Raw genomic sequence first — 23,868 nt, 5'->3', positions numbered from 1 at the left:
CTATAAGGCAGCAGCATATATTAATGAACCATTAAGAAAAGAGATTATACTAGAGTAAGCAAATTGCAACAAATGAAGGATGAAAACAAAATACGTTTTAGGATTTTGACAGCGTGCAGAAATCAGGGCTACAGAAAAAACCTCAACAAACCCTTCATCTGATCTGGGAGCTTCTGGCACTCAGAGCTAGACTGTTCCTGAATGTGGAAGCCCCACTTTGATCTACTGTTGAGCCGAGTATCTCCAGGGTCTTGGGCAGAGGAGAATGTTTCCACCATCTGCCACCTGGTCCTTTTGAGGAAGGATTGAACCCGGGACCTTCTGCAGGCAAGCCATGTTCTCTGCTGCTGAGCTACACCTGCTTGCCTATTAACCCCTTGGCTTCTACAGGTTTCGATGTTTCCCACTGCTTCCTTGCGTTGCAATGCCGCTTATGCCCTGGAAGGTTCCTCCTTTTAGAGTCCAGGGGTAGGGAGAACACAGGCTTCGCATTCCTGCCGGCATATGTACCATGCCTTGCATGCTCAGGCTGTGGGAGGGGCTGTGGCTGGCATGTAGCATGCTCAGGCGGGGCAGAAGTGTGCACAGGCTCACAAGGAAGAAGAGCTGCCTGAGGAGAAGAGGACGGGAAGGGGGTAAGGGAAGGGAGCAGCTGTCTCTCTTCCCTTTCCAATACAGCCTTTTACACGTGCTTAAGCGATGTGGTCTTGCTGGCTCTGAAACAGGTCAGTGCTCTTGCGCCCCATCTCAGAGCATGGCGACTGTGCTCTGCCTCCACCAATGCTTCTGAATGCCACCTGCTGGAAACTGCAGGAGGGAAGAGTGCTCTTGCACTTGGGTCCTGCTTGTGGGGTGGGTGGCCCCTGCGAGAGGCAGGATGCTGGATTAAGACAGGCCCTTGGCTCTTCTTACATTCTTCTTATAGTCAGCACCAGCCCTGCCATGCCCCAGGGTGAATCAAGGTGCCTCAGGCGGCAACACAAAGGGAGGCAGGGAAATAGATGAAAAGCAGGAATTAGTGTCTAAGGGTTGCAGCAAGACTTCTAAAACGGGGTGTGTGGGTGTGTGACGCCATTTGTAAGCTACTTGAGACAGTGAAATGTCTTGGTTCTGGTTATAATTTTGGAAAGGAATGAGTAAAGGGCAGCAAATGGATCAAGGGGCTGGATTTTTAGTTCAGGGGGGAAATGACTTGAATGTTTGTGGGAAAATATAGAGATAACATTGAATGATGCAGAGGGAGTACCTAAAAATATCCCCCCTCCACTGATTATATAATCATCTTAATAATTATTTTGCGTTGCTTTTATGGCACTTTATGTTTTAGCGTACTCACATATTCTGTTGTAATCCGCCTTGATAATTTTATGCATGCTCTTATTGAGCTGGTTTTGAGGTTTCACCCTGCTTGGGGGTTTCCATCCCTAAAGAATTCTGCAGGTTTCCCCGGAGCCTGCTGAGGTGATGCTCTTTTGCCTACATAAGCCTGAACATCACAGACAGAACAAAATAAAAAAATTCCTTCCAGTAGCACCTTAAAGACCAACTAAGACAGAGGGAGTGATACATAAATGGACCCTTCATGTTTAGAGGCAGTAGTTCTGAATGCCAGGTGGCAGGGACTCCTAGACACCTTCCCCACAGGCACCCAGATGCCACTTTCTGGACACAGATTACCGAACCAGCCAGACTGAGCAAGGCAGTTCTTAACTGGGTATAAACTTCAGCTGCGCCGAATACTCTCCGTATACCCTTCCTAGTATGTTTTATTTGGCAATTAAAGGGATATCTTTCTGTGATGGGCGGCAGTTGGTGTAGAAATATGTACGCCACAGAGAACAATTTTGCCAAGTGGAACGCGAAAGCAGCATTCCTCGTTAGCTTTTGAAAATAGTTCTGATTCTTCCTCTCAACAAACCTACTTTCACCAGCCTATAAACTTCGAAAGGCATTGCTGACATTCTTTGGAACCTGCTTTTGCAAACAGAGCAGGGGTGAGGGAACCTGTGGCTTTGCAGATGCATCATGACTCCAGTTTGCACCAGCCACGAAGGATGGCAGTGATGCTGGGAATTGTGGTCTCATAATGTCTAGGAGGGTCACAGGTTCCCCAACCCTGAAATGGGGACTTCCTTAAAGGTGGAGGGGGGGATAGCTTATATTTTCAGGGACCCCAGTTCTTCTCCCAACAGAATTCAGATTCCCCATCCCCTGCGCTTGACGTGGATTCATCAAACACGACGCCTAGACATGGCAAGTTCTCTTTCACCAACAAGGCTTTGTTTTGTTTTCTCTTCTAGGTTGGGAAGTTGGAAGAAACATTACCAAAGGATTGGCAAGTGACGAGAAGGGAATTCCTGGGGCGGTTCCGGCCTGGACCAAAGTCCTAGAAAGGTGATTCAGTCTATTCTTTATTAGTAAAGCAGTGGTACTACTGTGCCATATTTATCCAGATCTCCTAGTCCTGGAGAGGAGCTATGTGCAGCACAGGGTAGACCACAGGATTTGGAACATAGCAATTAGCCCAGCAACTTGGTGGGTCATCTTGGGGCAAATGGCCATTGACGTAACCAACCTCACCAGGCTGTTGTGTGGATAATGGCATCTCAACTAAACATTTGGAGGCACCAATGCTTCTGAATACCAGTTGCTGGAAACCACAGGAGGGGAGAGGACTCTTGTGCTCGAATCCTGCTAACAGGTTTCCCACAAGCCTCTGGTCGGCCACTGTGAGAACAGGATTGTGGGCTTGATGGACCACCTTTGGCCTGATCCTGCAGGATCATCTTATGTCCTTATATAACTGCTCTGAGATTGTTGGAGCAAGATTGGGATGAAAATATAATAGAGCAAAATGCATTTTCTGAAATAGACTAAGCCTGTAGCATACTTTTGAGGTGCAGAATTTGAACAGGAGTTCTCCTCTTTAAGTGCAGCCTCTTGAGTTCCCCACGGCCTCCTAGTTACACACTTCCTTCCTTCCTTCCTTAAGATGGAGAAGGAGGAAGAAGAGACCCGGGAGATTCTGCTCCCCGACTGGGAAGGCATTGGCTCTCGAGGACTTACCATCGACCAGACGAACGAAGGCGTTTTCGTGAAACAGGTTCAACAGGACTCACCCGCTGCCAAAGCAGGCATTGTGAAAGAAGGTCAGTGAGGTGGTTTGTGGGGGGTGGTCTGGGTGGGGGCAGAGAAGCCACCTCCTCCTCCCTGTTCATCATCAACTTTTAAAGCCACCAGAGGGCATCCTCTTTATGGTCACAAAGAGTCCCCCATGACATCTTGAAGAGTCACGTGCGCCATATCCACACCATACTTTTAAAGCACTATGATACTACTTTAAACAGTCATGGCTTCCTGCAGAGAGTCCTGGGGACTGCAGTCTGTTAATGGTGCTGAAGGGTGCTTAGAGACCCCTATTCCCCCACCCCAGAGCTACAATTCCCAGAGTGGTTTAGCAGTCTACCCCTCTTCCCAGAAAGCTCTGTGAAGGGAATGGGGTCTCCCAACAACTCTTGGCACCCTTAACATATTGAAGTTCCCAGGATTCCTTGACTGTTCTAAAGCAGTATGATGCTGCTTTAAAAGTGTCATGTAGATGGGACCTGTGACAAAGGACTGGCCTAATGTGCTATTTTTGGAGAGTGTGATAGAAATGGGGGGAAATAAATTAAAAACAGAAGGGTAAGGGCTGCGGAGGGACGCAGGTGGCGCTGTGGGTTAAAGCCTCAGCGCCTAGGGCTTGCCGATCGAAAGGTCGGCGGTTCGAATCCCTGTGGCGGGGTGCGCTCCCGCTGCTCGGTCCCAGCGCCTGCCAACCTAGCAGTTCGAAAGCACCTCCGGGTGCAAGTAGATAAATAGGGACCGCTTACCAGCGGGAAGGTAAACGGCGTTTCCGTGTGCGGCTCTGGCTCGCCAGAGTAGCGATGTCACGCTGGCCACGTGACCCGGAAGTGTCTCCGGACAGCGCTGGCCCCTGGCCTCTTAAGTGAGATGGGCGCACAACCCCAGAGTCTGTCAAGACTGGCCCGTACGGGCAGGGGTACCTTTACCTTTACCTTTAAGGGCTGCGGAACTTTGCTCAGCCCATGTCAGCCAGCTATCCCCTCAGGACATTTTGCACTCAGCTGGGCTCTCTTAATACCAGATGTGTTAGGTTTAGGAGAGACAAAAATAATAATTAAAAAAAATGAAGCAGCTCTACACACAGCACATCATGGACTAGTTCAATTGTCTTCTTAAAATGGGCTGGCTTTTCGCTAAATTCATGGAGGAGAATAGGTTTATCAACTGCTGCTAGCCATGACAGCTAACTGGAGCCTCCAGGTTTAGGGGCAGTTTGTCTCTGAATACCAGCTGCTGGGGGCAAACAGCAGCTCCAGCCCTATGGTGCGGGATTCCCAGAGGCCTCTGGTTGGCCAGTGTGGATGCAGGGCTTTTTCTTAATGTTCTTAATCCCACCCCCCTCAGGGGATCAGATCGTGAGTGCCACAATCTACTTCGACAACCTGCAGTCCGGGGAAGTCACAGAGCTCCTGAAGAACGTGGGCCACCACACTGTTGGCCTTCGGCTGCAGAGGAAAGGCGACCGGTCTCCATTGCCAGGACAGTCTTGGTCCCATGACGTCTTTGCCTCAAGGAGTCCAGAGGTTGTTTTGGTGAGTGAGCATCGTGATGGAGAGGACCCCCTTCTGTAGATGATGGAGGAAGGATCTAAGGGTGGGCCTGGGGGAACTTGGAACCTGGCTCTTTCCATACACCTGTGGCGCCTTGGATATTCCAGGACACCAGAGGAAGACTTTTATCAAATTTACAAATGCAATCAGTTAAGGAGTTGAGGACAGGTACCAAAAGGTGAGTTCAGGGACAGGTAACTTGTTGGACCCTCAACAGTTCCAGCCAGTATCATCAGGGATGATGGGAGTTGTAGTTCAACTGCACCCAGAGGGCCACTGATTGTTTATTTTAAAGTTATGTTTTTTATTATGACTTTTTTGGTATTGGATCAGATTGTTATTAGGTGTGTGATCTTTGCTGTCTATTTTGTTGTTTCTTCAGCTTATAAACCGCCTTGTGTATGGTAATATAAAAAAGCGGTATAAAAATTAAAAGTGAAATGAATATCCTCGCATTAGTTATTTGAAGCAGAACAAATTATTTCAGAGTTGATCATCCCATGTCTGGGCTGTATCACTTCAGGTTTTGTGGGTGAGGCCTTATGTTACTGGTTGGCACTACAAAATTCTCTGCATGTGGAAAGCAAATTATCAAGGAGAAAGGCAAGGCTACGGTGTTGTTGATTTTGTTGATATCTTGCTTTCTATGTGCAGGAATTTTAATTTTTTATTTGGAAAAAAAGCCCTGCAGAGAACTAAGGCCTCTTCAACTGTCTACAAGCGACATCCACTTTCTGTATGTGCATCAATCCATACTACACTTGTAGATTTAGATGTAATAGACTAATAGGTGTAGATATCAGTATTTTATGTTTAGACCACTGTTGGCAGTAACAACTCATTCCTCTCTGTTCCAGAGCGGAGATGACGAAGAGTACAAACGGATTTACACCACAAAAATCAAGCCTCGCCTTAAATCGGAAGATGGCATGGAAGTTGAGCACACAGGAACCCAAAGCAGAACCATCACAGTCACCAAGAGAGTTACTGCTTACACTGTCGACGTCACAGGTCATGAGGGAGCCAAAGAGATTGACATCAGCAGCCCGGAGTTTAAAATCAAGATTCCGAAACATGAACTCACCCACATTTCCAAAGCCGAGATTGAAACAGAACCTGGGAAAACTGTCATCAAGATCCCACACGTTGACTTGTCAGGGAGAACAACTACCCAGATAACAGACGCCCACGCTGGGGTGAGAGGAAGACCTGACATTACGTATACCGGACCAACTATTGAGTCACCCTCTCAGAGGTTGGATTTTGGTGTTCCTGGCATCCACATGGAACAGCCTAAGTTTGGGAAGAGTGATATTCGAATATCTGGGCCTCATGTCACAGGTGTAGATCTGAGAACCCAGACTGACTTTATACCAGGAGGCCAGGAAGCTGGTTTCCATGTTACAACACCGGAAGTGAATGGGAAAGGAGGTCGGGGTAAAATCCAAGGTGATGTGGGAGGGCTGCAAGCTGATTTATCATTGCCCCACCTCAAGGGTCCTTCAGTTGGTATTTCGGGACCCCAAATTCAAGATAATCTGAAAGGTCCAAAAGTGGACATCCCCAGTGCCAGCATCGAAGGCAACATCAAATCTCCAGATATCAACACTGGAAGCACAGGAAAGGTGGCGTTTCCTGCAATGAAAATGCCCAAATTTGGTATATCAGTTTCTGATGTTGAGGTTTCTCAGCTTGATGCAGTGGCTCCATCGGCTTCAATAAAAGGCCCAGAAGTATCCTTGAAAGGCTCCAAATGGGCCATGGGAGAACCTGGAATCCCACAACCACAGATGGACGTGGGCCTGAAAGGTGCGGACTTGAAGGGTGGCCTGAAGACCACCTCTCCAACATTGGAAGGCCCCAAGGTGGATATCAAAGGGCCTTCGGTGGATCTTGGGGCTCCAGATGTCAGTCTTGAAGGGGGCGAAGGAAAACTTAAAATACCCCACATGAAACTTCCTAAATTTTCTGCACCAGACCCTGCAGTGACTGTGACTGTTCCAAAAGGGGGACTTAACATCTCAGGACCTAAAGTGGATTTGCAAGCTCCTGACGTGACCCTTGAAACACACGTGAAAGGACCCAGATATGGCAAGCCTGAAATAGCTGGTCAGACACCCCAAATTTCTATGTCAGATGTTGACTTGAATCTCAGGGGCCCAAAAGGGAAAGGCGCCATGGACATTTCAGGGCCAAGGGTGGAAGGCCACTTAAAAGGGCCTGGAATGAATATTAAGGGTCCCAAACTAGATATTGAAACTGCCAACGTTGACCTGAAAGGTCCAAAAGTCTCAATGCCATCCATGCAAACATCACCAGTAAAAGTCACTGTGCCAGATGTGGACTTGAATGTCCAAGGGCTGAACCTAAAGGGCGATGTGGCTGTTTCTGTGCCAAAGATAGAAGGCGGCCTCAAGGGGCCCCAGATGGATCTAAAAGGCCCCAAAGTGGACATAGCTGCACCTGACATTGGTATCAAAGGCCCTGGAGGACAGCTGAAGGGTCCTCATGTCAAGATGCCAGAAATGCATGTTAAGGCTCCTCAAATTTCCATGCCAGACATTGACCTGAATGTGAAAGGCCCCAAAGTCAAGGGAGGTGTCGATGTTTCCATCCCAAAAGTGGAAGGAGAATTAAAGGGCCCAGCTATGGACATCAAGGGCCCCAAATTGGACATTGGAACACCAGATGTCGAACTTCACGGACCTGAACTCAAAATGCCAAAGATGAAATTGCCCAAGTTTGGCGTGAAAGGTGAAGTGCCTGATGTAGACGTCAGTCTTCCAAAGGGAAGCATCGATGTTTCAGCTCCAGGTGTAGACATTGAAGCTCCCACCTTCAACATCAAAGGTCCTGGAGGACAACTGAAAGGTCCTCATGTGAAGATGCCAGAAATGCATGTTAAGACCCCCCAAATATCCATGCCAGACATTGACCTGAATCTGAAAGGCCCCAGAGTCAAGGGGCCGCCCCAAATATCCGTGCCAGACATTGACCTGAATGTGAAAGGCCCCAAAGTCAAGGGAGGTGTCGACGTTTCCATCCCAAAAGTGGAAGGAGAATTAAAGGGCCCAGCTGTGGACATCAAGGGCCCCAAATTGGACATTGGAACACCAGATGTCGAACTTCACGGACCTGAACTCAAAATGCCAAAGATGAAATTGCCCAAGTTTGGCGTGAAAGGTGAAGTGCCTGATGTAGACGTCAGTCTTCCAAAGGGAAGCATCGATGTTTCAGCTCCAGGTGTAGACATTGAAGCTCCCACCTTCAACATCAAAGGTCCTGGAGGACAACTGAAAGGTCCTCATGTGAAGATGCCAGAAATGCATGTTAAGACCCCCCAAATATCCATGCCAGACATTGACCTGAATCTGAAAGGCCCCAAAGTCAAGGGGCCGCCCCAAATATCCGTGCCAGACATTGACCTGAATGTGAAAGGCCCCAAAGTCAAGGGAGGTGTCGACGTTTCCATCCCAAAAGTGGAAGGAGAATTAAAGGGCCCAGCTGTGGACATCAAGGGCCCCAAATTGGACGTTGGAACACCAGATGTCGAACTTCATGGACCTGAACTTAAAATGCCAAAGATGAAATTGCCCAAGTTTGGCATGAAAGCTGAAGTGCCTGATGTGGACGTCAGTCTTCCAAAGGGAAGCATCGATGTTTCAGCTCCAAATGTAGACATTGAAGCTCCCACCTTCAACATCAAAGGTCCTGGAGGACAACTGAAGGGCCCCCATGTCAAGATGCCAGAAATGCATGTTAAGACCCCCCAAATATCCGTGCCAGACATTGACCTGAATGTGAAAGGCCCCAAAGTCAAGGGAGGTGTCGACGTTTCCATCCCAAAAGTGGAAGGAGAATTAAAGGGCCCAGCTGTGGACATCAAGGGCCCCAAATTGGACGTTGGAACACCAGATGTCGAACTTCATGGACCTGAACTTAAAATGCCAAAGATGAAATTGCCCAAGTTTGGCGTGAAAGGTGAAGTGCCTGATGTAGACGTCAGTCTTCCAAAGGGAAGCATCGATGTTTCAGCTCCAGGTGTAGACATTGAAGCTCCCACCTTCAACATCAAAGGTCCTGGAGGACAACTGAAAGGTCCTCATGTGAAGATGCCAGAAATGCATGTTAAGACCCCCCAAATATCCATGCCAGACATTGACCTGAATCTGAAAGGCCCCAAAGTCAAGGGGCCGCCCCAAATATCCGTGCCAGACATTGACCTGAATGTGAAAGGCCCCAAAGTCAAGGGGGGTGTCGACGTTTCCATCCCAAAAGTGGAAGGAGAATTAAAGGGCCCAGCTGTGGACATCAAGGGCCCCAAATTGGACATTGGAACACCAGATGTCGAACTTCACGGACCTGAACTCAGAATGCCAAAGATGAAATTGCCCAAGTTTGGCGTGAAAGGTGAAATGCCTGATGTAGACGTCAGTCTTCCAAAGGGAAGCATCGATGTTTCAGCTCCAAAGGTGGACATTGAAGCTCCTGGATTAGATATTGAAGGACCAGAAGGCAGAATAAAAGGTCCTAAATTCAAGATGCCTGAAATGCATATTAAAACTCCTCAGATCTCCATGCCGGACATTGATTTGAACTTGAAAGGGCCTAAAGTGAAAGGGGACTTTGATGTTTCCGTGCCGAAATTAGAAGGTGGCTTAAAAGGTCCTGCAATTGATATCAAGGGGCCCCAAGTAGACATTGATGTGCCCGATGTTGACCTCCATGGTCCTGAAGGAAAATTGAAGATGCCCAAAATGAAGATGCCCAAATTTGGAATGCCAGGTTTCAAAGGGGAAAGCCCTGGTGTGGATGTCAGTCTTCCAAAGGGTGACATTAGTATATCAGGTCCCAAAGTAGACATTGAAGCTCCTGGACTGGACATTGAAGGACCTGAAGGCAAAATTAAAGGCCCCAAATTTAAGATGCCAGAGATGAACATCAAAGCACCCAAAATCTCCATGCCCGATGTGGATTTCAACCTCAAAGGCCCCAAACTGAAAGGAGATATGGACGTTTCCCTGCCAAAGGTTGAAGGTGATTTGAATTTGAAGGGTCCAGAAATTGACATCAAAGGTCCCAAGGTGGATATTGATGCTCCAGATGTTGACCTCCATGGCCCAGAAGGAAAACTGAAAATGCCCAAATTCAAAATGCCCAAATTTGGAATGCCAAGCTTCAAAGCAGAAGGTCCAGAGGTGGATGTAAATCTTCCGAAAGCAGACGTTGACCTTTCTGCTCCCAAAGTAGACATTGAAGCACCAGGCTTGGACATTGAAGGCCCAGAAGGAAAACTGAAAGGGCCCAAGTTTAAGATGCCTGAACTGAATATCCATGCACCCAAGATATCAATGCCAGATGTAGATTTCAATCTGAAAGGGCCAAAGCTGAAGGGAGATGTGGATATCTCTGGGCCAAAGATAGAAGGTGACCTGAAAGGACCCAAGCTCAACATTGAGGGTCCTAACTTGGACGTTGATGTCCCAGATGTGGAACTGGAGGGTCCTGAAGGAAAAATCAAAGGTTCCAGATTCAAGATGCCAAAACTCAATATTAAATCTCCTAAAATTTCCATGCCAGATGTCGACTTGAATCTCAAGGCCCCTAAAATGAAGGGTGAAATGGATGTGTCTGTCCCAAAGATTGAGGGTGATATGAAAGGACCCAGTATTGACATCAAGGGCCCCAAACTTGATGTGGATATCCCAGATGTTGACCTTGAAGGCCCAGATGCTAAAATTAAGATGCCCAAGATGAAGCTGCCCAAGTTTGGGGTGCCTGGCTTCAAAGGGGAAGGCCCTGATGTTGACGTGAGCCTCCCTAAAGCAGACATCGATGTTTCAGGACCAAAACTGAATGCTGATATGCCGAGCATAGACATCGAAGGTCCAGAGGGAAAACTGAAAGGTCCCAAGTTCAAAATGCCTGAAATGCATTTCAAGACACCCAAAATCTCCATGCCGGATATTGACTTAAACTTGAAAGGTCCCAGAGCGAGAGGGGAGATGGATGTAACTGTCCCAAATATTGAAGGCAATTTGAAAGGACCCCAAATGGATATCAAGGGCCCCAAAGTGGATATCGAAGCTCCAGATATTGACATTGAAGGCCCCGAAGGAAAATGGAAGAGTCCGAAGTTTAAGATGCCTGAAATGCACATCAAGGCTCCAAAAATCTCCATGCCAGATGTTGATTTGAATCTGAAAGGTCCCAAAATCAAGGGTGATGTGGATGTTTCAGTCCCCAAACTTGAAGGAGACTTGAAAGGCCCAGAATTTGATATCAAAGGACCCAAATTAGATATTGACATGCCAGATGTTGATCTCCATGGGCCAGAGGGAAAACTGAAGATGCCCAAATTCAAAATGCCCAAATTTGGAATGCCAGGCTTCAAAGGAGAAGGCCCAGATGTTGACATGAGCCTCCCCAAAGCAGACATTGATGTTTCTGTTCCAAAAGTTGACATTGATGCTCCAAGCTTGGACATTGAAGGCCCAGAAGGAAAAGTGAAAGGGCCCAGATTTAAGATGCCTGACATGCACTTCAAAGCTCCAAAGATCTCTCTGCCAGATGTTGACTTGAACCTGAAAGGCCCTAAAGTGAAGGGAGAGTATGATGTTACAGTTCCAAAGCTGGAAGGTGACTTGAAAGGTCCAGACTTCAACATTAAGGGTCCTAAGCTAGACATAGATGCTCCTGATGTTGACATTGAAGGCCCTGAAGGAAAATGGAAGAGTCCGAAGTTTAAGATGCCCGAAATGCACATCAAGGCTCCAAAAATCTCCATGCCAGATGTTGATTTGAATCTGAAAGGTCCCAAAATCAAGGGTGATGTGGATGTTTCCGTCCCCAAACTTGAAGGAGACTTGAAAGGCCCAGAATTTGATATTAAAGGACCCAAATTGGACATTGACATGCCTGATGTTGATCTCCATGGACCTGAAGGCAAATTGAAGATGCCCAAATTCAAAATGCCCAAATTTGGAATGCCCGGATTCAAAGGAGAAGGCCCAGATGTTGACATGAGCCTCCCCAAAGCAGACATTGATGTTTCTGTTCCAAAAGTTGATGTTGATGCACCAAGCCTGGACATTGAAGGCCCAGAAGGAAAAGTGAAAGGGCCCAGATTTAAGATGCCTGACATGCACTTTAAAGCTCCAAAGATCTCCATGCCAGATGTTGACTTGAATCTGAAAGGCCCTAAACTGAAGGGAGATGTTGACATTTCGGTTCCAAAGCTGGAAGGTGACCTGAAAGGCCCAGATGTGGATATCAAGGGTCCGAAACTAGATGTTGACCTTCCTGATGTTGAGCTTGAAGGTCCTGAAGGAAAACTCAGAGGTCCCAAGTTTAAGATGCCTGACATGCATTTTAAGACCCCCAAAATCTCCATGCCAGATTTTGACTTGAACTTGAAAGGTCCGAAAGTGAAGGGGGATGTGGATGTTTCGGTGCCAAAGTTGGAAGGTGATCTGAAAGGCCCCAATATTGACATTAAAGGGCCAGGATTGGACATTGATGCTCCTGATGTTAACATTGAAGGCCCAGAAGGAAAGTGGAAGAGCCCCAAATTTAAGATGCCAGAAGTGCACATTAAGGCACCTAAGATCTCCATGCCTGACATTGATTTGAACCTAAGGGGTCCCAAAGTAAAAGGCGATCTGGATGTGTCTGTGCCAAAGTTGGAAGGGGACTTGAAAGGCCCCGAGGTGGATCTCAAAGGGTCCAAATTGGACATTGACGTTCCTGATGTTGACCTAGAAGGACCTGAAGGGAAGCTAAAGGGCCCCAGATTCAAAATGCCTGAAATGCATATCAAAGCTCCCAAAATCTCCATGCCAGATTTAGACCTGGGTTTGAAGGGACCCAAAGTGAAGGGGGATGTGGATGTTTCAGTGCCAAAGTTGGAAGGTGATCTGAAAGGCCCTGATGTCAACATCAAAGGTCCTAAAGTTGGCGTAGATATTCCTGATGTTGAGATTGAAGGACCTGAAGGAAAACTCAAAGGGCCCAAATTTAAGATGCCAGAAATGCATTTTAATGTTCCTAAGATCTCCATGCCGGACATTGATTTGAACTGGAGGGGTCCCAAAATAAAAGGAGATGCTGATGTTTCTGTTCCTAAATTGGAGGGTGACTTGAAGGGCCCAAATGTTGACATCAAGGGTCCCAAACTAGATGTTGACCTTCCTGATGTTGAGCTTGAAGGTCCTGAAGGAAAACTCAAAGGGCCCAAATTTAAGATGCCTGAAATGAACATCAAAGCACCCAAAATCTCCATGCCAGATTTTGACCTGAACCTGAAGGGTCCTAAACTGAAGGGGGATGTTGATGTTTCTTTGCCAAAGGTAGAGGGGGATCTGAAAGGACCAGATGTTGATATCAAAGGTCCCAAATTAGATATTGATGCTCCTGACTTCAGTATAGATGGTCCAGAGGGAAAAGTGAAAGGTCCCAAGTTTAAGATGCCTGACATGCACTTCAAAGCACCCAAAATCTCCATGCCAGATGTTGATTTCAATTTGAAAGGCCCTAAACTGAAGGGAGATGTTGACGTTTCGGTTCCAAAGCTGGAAGGTGACCTGAAAGGCCCAGATGTGGATATCAAAGGTCCGAAACTAGATGTTGACCTTCCTGATGTTGAGCTTGAAGGTCCTGAAGGAAAACTCAAAGGTCCCAAGTTTAAGATGCCTGATATGCATTTCAAGACCCCCAAAATCTCCATGCCAGATTTTGACTTGAACTTGAAAGGTCCCAAAGTGAAGGGGGATGTGGATGTTTCAGTGCCAAAGTTGGAAGGTGATCTGAAGGGCCCTGAAATTGATATCAAAGGACCCAAACTTGACGTAGATGTTCCTGATGTTGAACTCGAAGGCCCAGAAGGAAAATGGAAAAGCCCTAAATTCAAAATGCCTGAAATGAACATCAAAGCACCCAAAATATCCATGCCTGATGTGGATTTCAACCTCAAAGGCCCCAAACTGAAAGGAGATGTGGATGTTTCCCTACCAAAGGTTGAAGGTGATTTGAAGGGTCCAGAAATTGACATCAAAGGTCCCAAGCTGGATATTGATGCTCCAGATGTTGACCTCCATGGACCAGAAGGAAAACTGAAAATGCCCAAATTTAAAATGCCCAAATTTGGAATGCCTGGCTTCAAGGGAGAAGGCCCTGAACTGGATGTAAATCTCCCAAAGGGAGACATTGATATATCTGCTCCCAAGGTGGACATTGAAGGCCCTGAGTTAGATATTGAAGGTCCAGATGGTAAAATTAAAGGCCCCAAGTTTAAGATGCCAGAAATGCACATCAAAGCACCAAAGCTTTCCATGCCAGATGTGGATCTTAATTTGAAGGGTCCAAAACTGAAAGGAGATGTAGATGTTTCCCTGCCAAAGGTCGAAGGTGGATTGAAAGGGCCTGACATTGACATCAAAGGCCCCAAATTGGACATTGAAGCACCAGATGTTGACTTGCACGGTCCGGAGGGCAAACTCAAAATGCCCAAGTTTAAAATGCCCAAATTTGGAATGCCTGGCTTCAAGGGAGAAGGCCCTTCCGTGGATGTGAGCTTACCTAAGGGAGAAGTGGATATATCTGGCCCCAGCCTAGACATTGAAACACCCGATTTGGAAATCGAAGGCCCTGAAGGAAAATTAAGGGGTCCCAAGTTTAAGAAGCCTGAAATTAATTTTAATGTTCCAAAGATCTCAATGCCAGACATTGACTTGAATTTGAAAGGTCCTAAATTAAAGGGAGACTTGGAAGGCGACATCAAAGGTCCTAATGTTGAATTGAAAGGACCTGAAGTTGACTTAGAAGCACCAAAAATAGATATTGAAGGGAAAGCAAAGAAATCAAGATTTAAGCTTCCAAAGTTCAGTTTTTCTGGTCCAAAGGTTCACACTCCAGAGGTTGACGTGAAGCTTAAGAAACCAGATGTTAATATCTCAGGGCCCAAAGTTGATGTCCAAGGTCCAGATGTTGATGTTCATGGAAAAGTGAAAGGCCCTAAATTTAAAATGCCTTCCCTGAATATTTCATCACCTAAAGTTTCAAAGCCTGATGTGGAATTGAATTTGAAAGGTCCTAAATTAAAAGGTGACCTTGATGTTTCTGCACCAAGCCTGGAAGGGGATTTGAAAGGTCCTGATATAGATATCAAAGGCCCCAAGTTGGACATTGATGTTCCAGATGTTGATCTCCATGGACCAGAAGGCAAACTCAAAATGCCCAAATTCAAAATGCCCAAATTTGGAATGCCAGGCTTCAAAGGGGAGGGTCCTGAGGTGGATATAAACCTCCCCAAAGCAGACATTGATGTATCAGGACCCAAAGTGGACATTGAAACTCCCGACTTGGATATAGAGGGCCCAGAGGGCAAGATCAAAGGTCCCAAATTAAAGATGCCTGAAATGCATTTTAATGTGCCCAAGATTTCAATGCCGGACATAAATCTGAAAGGCCCTAAACTGAAGGGAGATGTTGACGTTTCGATTCCAAAGCTGGAAGGTGACCTGAAAGGCCCAGATGTGGATATCCAGGGTCCCAAACTAGATGTTGACCTTCCTGATGTTGAGCTTGAAGGTCCTGAAGGAAAACTCAGAGGTCCCAAGTTTAAGATGCCTGACATGCACTTTAAGGCACCCAAAATCTCCATGCCAGATTTCGATCTAAATCTCAAAGGGCCGAAAGTAAAAGGTGACGTGGATGTGTCTGTACCGAAGTTGGAAGGTGATCTGAAAGGGCCCGATGTGGATATCAAAGGGCCCAAATTAGACGTAGATATTCCTGATGTTGAACTCGAAGGCCCAGAAGGAAAATGGAAAAGCCCTAAATTCAAAATGCCTGAAATGAACATTAAAGCACCCAAAATCTCCATGCCTGATGTGGATTTCAACCTCAAAGGCCCCAAACTGAAAGGAGATGACGTTTCCCTACCAAAGGTTGAAGGTGATTTGAAGGGTCCAGAAATAGACATCAAAGGTCCCAAGCTGGATATTGATGCTCCAGACGTCGACCTCCATGGCCCAGAAGGAAAACTGAAAATGCCAAAATTTAAAATGCCAAAATTTGGAATGCCTGGCTTCAAGGCAGAGGGCCCAGATGTGGACGTGAGCCTCCCAAAAGCAGACCTTGATGTTTCTCTTCCGAAAGTGGACATAGATGCACCAAGCCTGGACATTGAAGGCCCAGAAGGAAAAGTGAAAGGTCCCAAGTTTAAAATGCCGGACATGCACTTCAAAGCACCCAAAATCTCCATGCCAGATGTTGATTTCAATTTGAAAGGCCCTAAATTGAAGGGAGATGTTGATGTTTCGGTTCCAAAGCTGGAAGGTGACCTGAAAGGCCCAGATGTGGATATCAAGGGTCCCAAACTAGATGTTGACCTTCCTGATGTTGAGCTTGAAGGTCCTGAAGGAAAACTCAGAGGTCCCAAGTTTAAGATGCCTGACATGCACTTTAAGGCACCCAAAATCTCCATGCCAGATTTCGATCTAAATCTCAAAGGGCCGAAAGTAAAAGGTGACGTGGATGTGTCTGTACCGAAGTTGGAAGGTGATCTGAAAGGGCCCGATGTGGATATCAAAGGGCCCAAATTAGACGTAGATATTCCTGATGTTGAACTCGAAGGCCCAGAAGGAAAATGGAAAAGCCCTAAATTCAAAATGCCTGAAATGAACATTAAAGCACCCAAAATCTCCATGCCTGATGTGGATTTCAACCTCAAAGGCCCCAAACTGAAAGGAGATGACGTTTCCCTACCAAAGGTTGAAGGTGATTTGAAGGGTCCAGAAATAGACATCAAAGGTCCCAAGCTGGATATTGATGCTCCAGACGTCGACCTCCATGGCCCAGAAGGAAAACTGAAAATGCCAAAATTTAAAATGCCAAAATTTGGAATGCCTGGCTTCAAGGCAGAGGGCCCAGATGTGGACGTGAGCCTCCCAAAAGCAGACCTTGATGTTTCTCTTCCGAAAGTGGACATAGATGCACCAAGCCTGGACATTGAAGGCCCAGAAGGAAAAGTGAAAGGTCCCAAGTTTAAAATGCCGGACATGCACTTCAAAGCACCCAAAATCTCCATGCCAGATGTTGATTTCAATTTGAAAGGCCCTAAATTGAAGGGAGATGTTGATGTTTCGGTTCCAAAGCTGGAAGGTGACCTGAAAGGCCCAGATGTGGATATCAAGGGTCCCAAACTAGATGTTGACCTTCCTGATGTTGAGCTTGAAGGTCCTGAAGGAAAACTCAAAGGTCCCAAGTTTAAGATGCCTGATATGCATTTTAAGACCCCCAAAATCTCCATGCCAGATTTTGACTTGAACTTGAAAGGTCCCAAAGTGAAGGGGGATGTGGATGTTTCGGTGCCAAAGTTGGAAGGTGATCTGAAGGGCCCTGAAATTGATTTCAAAGGACCCAAACTTGACGTAGATGTTCCTGATGTTGAACTCGAAGGCCCAGATGGAAAGTGGAAAAGCCCTAAATTCAAAATGCCTGAAATGAACATCAAAGCACCCAAAATCTCCATGCCTGAAGTGGATTTCAACCTCAAAGGCCCCAAACTGAAAGGAGATGTGGATGTTTCCCTACCAAAGGTTGAAGGTGATTTCAAAGGTCCAGAAATTGACATCAAAGGTCCCAAGCTGGATATTGATGCTCCAGATGTTGACCTCCATGGCCCAGAAGGAAAACTGAAAATGCCAAAATTCAAAATGCCCAAATTTGGAATGCCTGGCTTCAAGGCAGAGGGCCCAGATGTGGATGTGAGCCTCCCAAAAGCAGACCTTGATGTTTCTCTTCCGAAGGTGGACATTGATGCACCAAGCCTGGACATCGAAGGCCCAGAAGGAAAAGTGAAAGGTCCCAAGTTTAAAATGCCGGACATGCACTTCAAAGCACCCAAAATCTCCATGCCAGATGTTGATTTCAATTTGAAAGGCCCTAAATTGAAGGGAGATGTTGATGTTTCAGTTCCAAAGCTGGAAGGTGACCTGAAAGGCCCAGATGTGGATATCCAGGGTCCCAAACTAGATGTTGACCTTCCTGATGTTGAGCTTGAAGGTCCTGAAGGAAAACTCAGAGGTCCCAAGTTTAAGATGCCTGACATGCACTTTAAGGCACCCAAAATCTCCATGCCAGATTTCGATCTAAATCTCAAAGGGCCGAAAGTAAAGGGTGACGTGGATGTGTCTGTACCGAAGTTGGAAGGTGATCTGAAAGGGCCCTACGTGGATATCAAAGGGCCAAAATTAGACGTAGATGTTCCTGATGTTGAACTCGAAGGCCCAGAAGGAAAATGGAAAAGCCCTAAATTCAAGATGCCGGACATGCATTTCAAGGCACCTAAAATCTCCATGCCAGACATGAATCTAAACTTGAAAGGGCCTAAACTGAAAGGTGATGTGGATGTTTCCGTCCCAGAATTTGAAGGGGATCTAAGAGGGCCTGAAATAGATATCAAAGGTCCTAAGATAGATGCTCCTGACATTGACATTGAGGGACCTGATGGAAAACTGAAAGGACCTAAATTTAAGATGCCTGAAATGAACATCAAAGCACCAAAATTATCCATGCCAGATGTTGACCTCAACTTGAAGGGCCCAAAACTGAAGGGAGATGTGGATGTATCTCTTCCCAAGATTGGAGGTGATTTGAAAGCACCAGATGTGGATATACATGGCCCTAAACTAGATGTTTCTGTTCCTGATGTTGAGCTTGAATGCCCTGAAGGAAAACTCAAAGGTCCCAAGTTTAAGATGCCTGATATGCATTTTAAGACCCCCAAAATCTCCATGCCAGATTTTGACTTGAACTTGAAAGGCCCCAAAGTGAAGGGGGATGTGGATGTTTCAGTGCCAAAGTTGGAAGGTGATCTGAAGGGCCCCGAAATTGATATCAAAGGGCCCAAACTTGACGTAGATGTTCCTGATGTTGAACTTGAAGGCCCAGAAGGAAAATGGAAAAGCCCTAAATTCAAGATGCCTGAAATGAACATCAAAGGACCTAAAATATCCATGCCTGATGTGGATTTCAACCTCAAAGGCCCCAAACTGAAAGGAGATGTGGACGTTTCCCTACCAAAGGTTGAAGGTGATTTGAAGGGTCCAGAAATTGACATCAAAGGCCCTCAATTGGACATTGATGCTCCCAATGTTGATATTCATGGTCCAGACGGAAAGGTGAAATTCCCCAAGATGAAGCTGCCCAAATTTGGCATGCCTGAGTTCAAAGGGGAAGGACCTCATATCGATGTAAATGTACCCAAGGGTGAATTGGAATTATCAGGCCCCAGCTTGAACATAGAAGGACCAGAAGGAAAACTGAAGGGTCCCAAAATCAAGACACCTCAAATATCCATGCCAGAAATTGACTTAAATCTGAAAGGACCTAAAATGAAGGGTGATGTTGATGTCGCTCTTCCCAAGGTTGAAGGCAGCTTAAAAGGTCCAGGAATTGATATTCAAGGGCCAAGAATTGAAGCTAAGGGCCCTGAGATTGACTTGGAGTGTCCAGATGTAAACCTTGAAGGGCCAGAGGGAAACGTTAAACTCCCTAAATTTAAAATGCCAAAGTTTGGATTTGGAGCAAAAAGCCCCAAGGCAGACGTCTCCCTCCCAGAAGGTGAGCTGAATGTTGAATCGCCTGACATCTCCATTTCTGGAAAAGGGAAGAAAAGCAAATTCAAAATGCCTAAAATCCACATGAGCGGGCCTAAAGTCAAAGGCAAGAAGGCTGGCTTTGCCGTGAGTGGAGATATGGATGCAAGCATGAAATCGCCAGATTTGGAAGGAAGCATTTCTGTCCCTGAAGCATCCCTGAAAGGAGACATGAACATCAAGTCACCCAAAGGAAAGAAGTCTATGTTTGGGAAACTCTCTTTTCCTGACGTCGAGTTTGATATCAAATCACCTATGTTCAAGGCTGATGCTTCTTTGCCAAAGGTGGAAGGCGAAATCAAGTCACCAGGAATAGATGTCTCATCACCATCTCTGAAATCTCCAGATCTTGACATCACAGTTCCCAGCGGAAGTGCCAGCCTCCCCGATGTCAATATTGGAGGTCCTGACATCCATCTCAAGAAGCCAAAGTTCAAATTCTCAGGTGGAAATGTTGATCTGTCTGGTCCCAAACTGGAAGGAGACCTTCGAGGCCCTAGTGTTGATGCCAACCTCAGCGCGCCTGACATCAGCCTGAAAGGTCCATCAGTGAACCTGCCATCCATGGATGTTTCTGCTCCTTCCATGTCAGCCCCTGACATTAACTTGAAAGGACCAAAGCTGAAAGGTGATATTGACCTTCCCCAGATGGAAGGACAAGGCCTAGAAGGGAAATTGAAAATGCCAAAATTTGGCTTGCCAAAGATCGGGAAGCCAGGTGTGAAAGTGGAGGGGCCTGAGGTGGACCTTCAAGGAAAACTGCCCTCAGCAAGTGTTGATGTTTCGGCCCCAAGCATCGGAGGAAGTATGAGCGCTCCTGCAGTGGATGTAAGCTTGAAAGGACCAAAATTTGGAGGAGACGTGGGCCTTTCTGGTGACATTAAAGGTCCAAAGATCGGATTTGGCACACCAGATGTTGACGTCAGTGGTTTTGAAGGAAAGCTTAAAATGCCAAAGGCCCCAGGCCTAGATGTCAATGTGAGTGCTCCAGACCTGGACGTGAAAGCGCCAACAGTAAAAATGGCCTCTGGAGGAGGCATTTCAGCGCCTGACTTTGATGTGAATCTGAAAGGACCAAAGATCAAAGGAGACTTCGGCATTTCTGGCGGCATTACATCTCCCAAGGTGGCTGTCGAGGCACCTGATGTTAATGTGGAAGGCTCTGGAGTTGGAATTAAGATTCCCTGCATGAAGCTGCCCCAGTTTGGCATCGCCAGTGAAGGAGGAAGTATTTCAGGACCACAGATCAAAGGGCCTGAAGTAGATCTCAAAGGACATGACATTTCTGCCCCAGGCTTTGACTTGAATGTGAAAGGACCAAGTCTGAAAGGTGACGTTAACGTATCTGGTGGCATGAAAGGTCAACAGATCGGTGTGGGGGCACCAGGTGTGAAGATTTCTGGCATGGGCTTGGACGCTGGCGCTCCTGATGTCAACTTGAGAGGACCTTCACTCAATGTGTCAGCTCCCAAAGTTTCTGGGCCAGAGCTAAACATGGGCATGCAGGGGTCTGGAGGCCTTCAGTTTTCTGGACCAAAGGCAGGGGTTGATCTCAAAGGTCCCAAATTAGAGGTCAAAGGTCCTTCTGTTGGGGTGAATGTTCCACACGGCCATTTAGAAAGCCCATCTGGACAAGTGTCGTTCCCCAAAATGAAAATGCCAAAATTTGTGGTTGCGGGGCAAGAGCTAACAGGAAGGGAGGTTGGAGTTGATGTTGAGTTCCCTCAGGCACCAGAGGCAAGTTTCCATGCCGGGGCGGTGAATGTTGAACTGGAAGAGCCTGACATTAAGCTTAAGAAATCTAAAATCAAAATGCCAAAGTTCCCTTTCTCAAAATCTAAGGTCAAAGGCAGCGTTGGCTCCCCAGAGATCTCAGTGTCTGCCTCAGGGTGCGAAGGGGAGTTACAGGCCAGCCTGGGTTCCTTGGAGGGCGATGTGGAAGTGGAAGGGTCTGCTTCTCCGAAAGGGAAGTTCTCCTTCTTTAAGGGCAAAAAGTCCCGGCACCGGTCGTCGTCTTTCAGCGACGAGCATTCCTCGCATTCGACGCCAACAGGCACACTGGAGCATGACAAAGGCAAACAGGCCAAGCTGAAATTTGGTACGTTTGGGGGGATAGGGGCAAAAACTAAAGGTTCTTATGAGGTATCGGGAAGTGATGACGAAATGAAATGAGTGAAGTGGGGGGGTTCTCGTGTACATATTGTCTCTGTGTGTATATATCTTATCTATCTCCCTTATATGTGTGTATATACAAATTTCCTAGCTTGAAATGCTCAGCAATAAAAACAGGGTGCCCAGTGAAATGGTAGGCCTTAACTGAGAAATAACCGTGTTTTTACTGTGGTCAGGGAGTCGTCCCAACATGATTATCTCTTCCATAGATTATATGTATAAAAATCTCACAGAAACTGATACAGCGGCTTTTTTTTTTTTTTTTTTGCAAAGTTCTTAAAGCAGTGATATGGCAGGTAAACTTGCATCCCAGAATGCATTGCCGTGCTTCCCACAATGCACTGTGGCTGTAATAACGGTTAAGTAGTGTCAATTTTTTTTAAAAAGCGGCAACACACACATAACACAGAATGCTGCTTGGTGAATCAGCTGTATCAGTTTGAATTAAACAGTATCATTTGTGCCATGGGTAATAATGCCGATTGTGTGATGGGCACTTCTTCCGGCTACCAATTTGAAAAGAGGTAGAACCTGGATTTATGTGATATTTAAAGCTGTGCCATTAGGAAGGTGGGGTGTACAGTTCCTCAGATGTATTTTGGAAGTTCTCTCTTGTGTTTTAGGGTTGGGGGTTTGCGCTTCGTACGCTGAGAGCTTTACGTTTACTTAAGCAAGCTTTTAAAAACTTATAAATATATATACTTTTCGACTTGCTAGATATCTTCAGTGTTGATCTATGGCAATTGCTTTCCATTTCAATGACTCCCCTCCCCCTCCTGCTTTTATCTGTGGAAGGGGGCAGCTAAAAATTTTCTATTGTTTAAAAATTGGATGTGTTAAAAGAAAAAGAAAAAAAACTCTGTAAAAATATATAGATGCAACTGAGATGTGTCAAATTTGGGGCCTCACAAACAGTCTTACATTGCTACAGAAAAGTCAGGTTTTTTTGTATTCATTTGATACAGGACAGATGTAATAAAACACCCATGGTATAATTTTCCATTTTTGTCTGGTTAAAAAAGTCACGATAAAATAAATTAACCAAAGATTTTGTGTACATTCTGACACCATCTTAGTCATCTCTATATTTTTGTTATTTTTGTATAATGAAATGAAAGTTTTCTGAGATGTGGAGCAAAATTCTTCAAGGCCTTCTATATTCCCTCCCAACCTTACAGATGCTATTTGTTATCTACTTCATCTTTTTGTTTAACAAATGTATCTCGATTTTAAAACAAAACAGTAAAAGGAAAATCTTTTCAGCACTTTAAAAGCAAATTAATTGAGAATAACTGATATTGTAAGATGGAAATAAAGTGTTTATTAACCTTTTGACCTCCTGAACCTTTTATTCCCCAGTATCCCAGCTGCTGCACTCTTCTTTTTCAGGAGAAGCTAATAACCCCTTTCACCTCGCCACATTTCCAAGCAACACATAGGTGTGAACCCAGACTAAAAGCCACCCCAACCTTCCATCATTGTGTGGGGAGGTCTGAAGGGGGCTTTGAAGATTACTTGCCCGACTTTCATCCTAAGGCGCCAGGGCGGGTTGCAACAATTAAAAAATACTATATTAAAACCAGTGAAAAGAAACTTTGATCAAGAGAACAGGGTAGATCCTTAAATATATTTATCAAAGCTGTCAAAGTCCAGGGGTAAAATCTGCTCCATACCAGGAATTGTACAGCGGTGCCTCGCAAGACGAAATTAATCCGTTCCGCGAGTCTCTTCGTCTTGCAGTTTTTTCGTCTTGCGAAGCACGGCTATTAGCGGCTTAGCAGCTTTAAAAAAAGGGGAAAAACTCGCAAGAACTCGCAAGACGTTTCGTCTTGCGAAGCAAGCCCATAGGGAAATTCGTCTTGCGGAACAACTCAAAAAACGGAAAACTCTTTCGTCTAGTGAGTTTTTCGTCTTGCGAGGCATTCGTCTTGCGGGGCACCACTGTAATTTTCAGCAAGAGGCAGCAGGAGGCAGGCTGTACATTTCAGGTACAACTGAGCCCTAGCAAACTTTTAGGGTGTTATATTTTTAAGTCCCGGGATTAAATAATTATGCAGAATGGGTCACAGTAATTAAAGAATGCCATCTACCTGCCTCACAATGTAGGCCCATCCCAGAATCCATGCTATGTCACAGTCTATTATTATGTCTTTGCATCTTATGTTTTGCAACACCACCACGGATAGATGGAATGTGCTTATGTTCTGCATTCACTGGTTTCAATGCAGTCTGATCTACAGCAACCAAAGTTGGGCCTCAGTAGACTTGCCATAGCTACATAGCTGATTGTGGGGGGACTTGGAAAAGCATTCAGCCTAATGCAGTGAGAAGCCCCCTTAGGATCTTCCCACTCTGAGCAG

The 23,868-nt window shown here is 46.0% G+C and overlaps 1 protein-coding gene across 5 annotated transcripts in view; it reads left to right on the top strand.

The window, feature by feature from the left end:
- Window positions 1-22,843, top strand: part of AHNAK (AHNAK nucleoprotein) — a 54,703-nt gene extending 31,860 nt beyond the window's left edge. The window contains exons 2-7 of one of the 5 annotated variants that reach the window (XM_079956246.1): window positions 2,301-2,394; window positions 2,993-3,149; window positions 4,471-4,658; window positions 5,534-15,068; window positions 15,285-16,934; window positions 17,541-22,843. In XM_079956246.1, coding sequence (XP_079812372.1) covers window positions 2,993-3,149; window positions 4,471-4,658; window positions 5,534-15,068; window positions 15,285-16,934; window positions 17,541-21,508 — 15,498 coding nt within the window. In that variant the 5' untranslated portion in view covers window positions 2,301-2,394 and the 3' untranslated portion in view covers window positions 21,509-22,843. Of the gene's footprint in view, window positions 1-2,300; window positions 2,395-2,992; window positions 3,150-4,470; window positions 4,659-5,533; window positions 15,104-15,140 lie in introns of all 5 variants that reach the window. The other 4 variants (XM_079956247.1, XM_079956245.1, XM_079956243.1 and 1 more) reach the window with 4 other exon arrangements.
- Window positions 22,844-23,868: the final 1,025 nt, after the last annotated feature.

This window comes from Podarcis cretensis (genome assembly GCF_951804945.1).
Source record: "Podarcis cretensis genome assembly, chromosome: 16".
NCBI classification, from domain to species: Eukaryota; Metazoa; Chordata; class Lepidosauria; order Squamata; family Lacertidae; genus Podarcis; species Podarcis cretensis.
The sequence above is the reverse complement of the archived record's forward strand: the minus strand, read 5'-3'. Positions and strand labels throughout refer to the sequence as shown.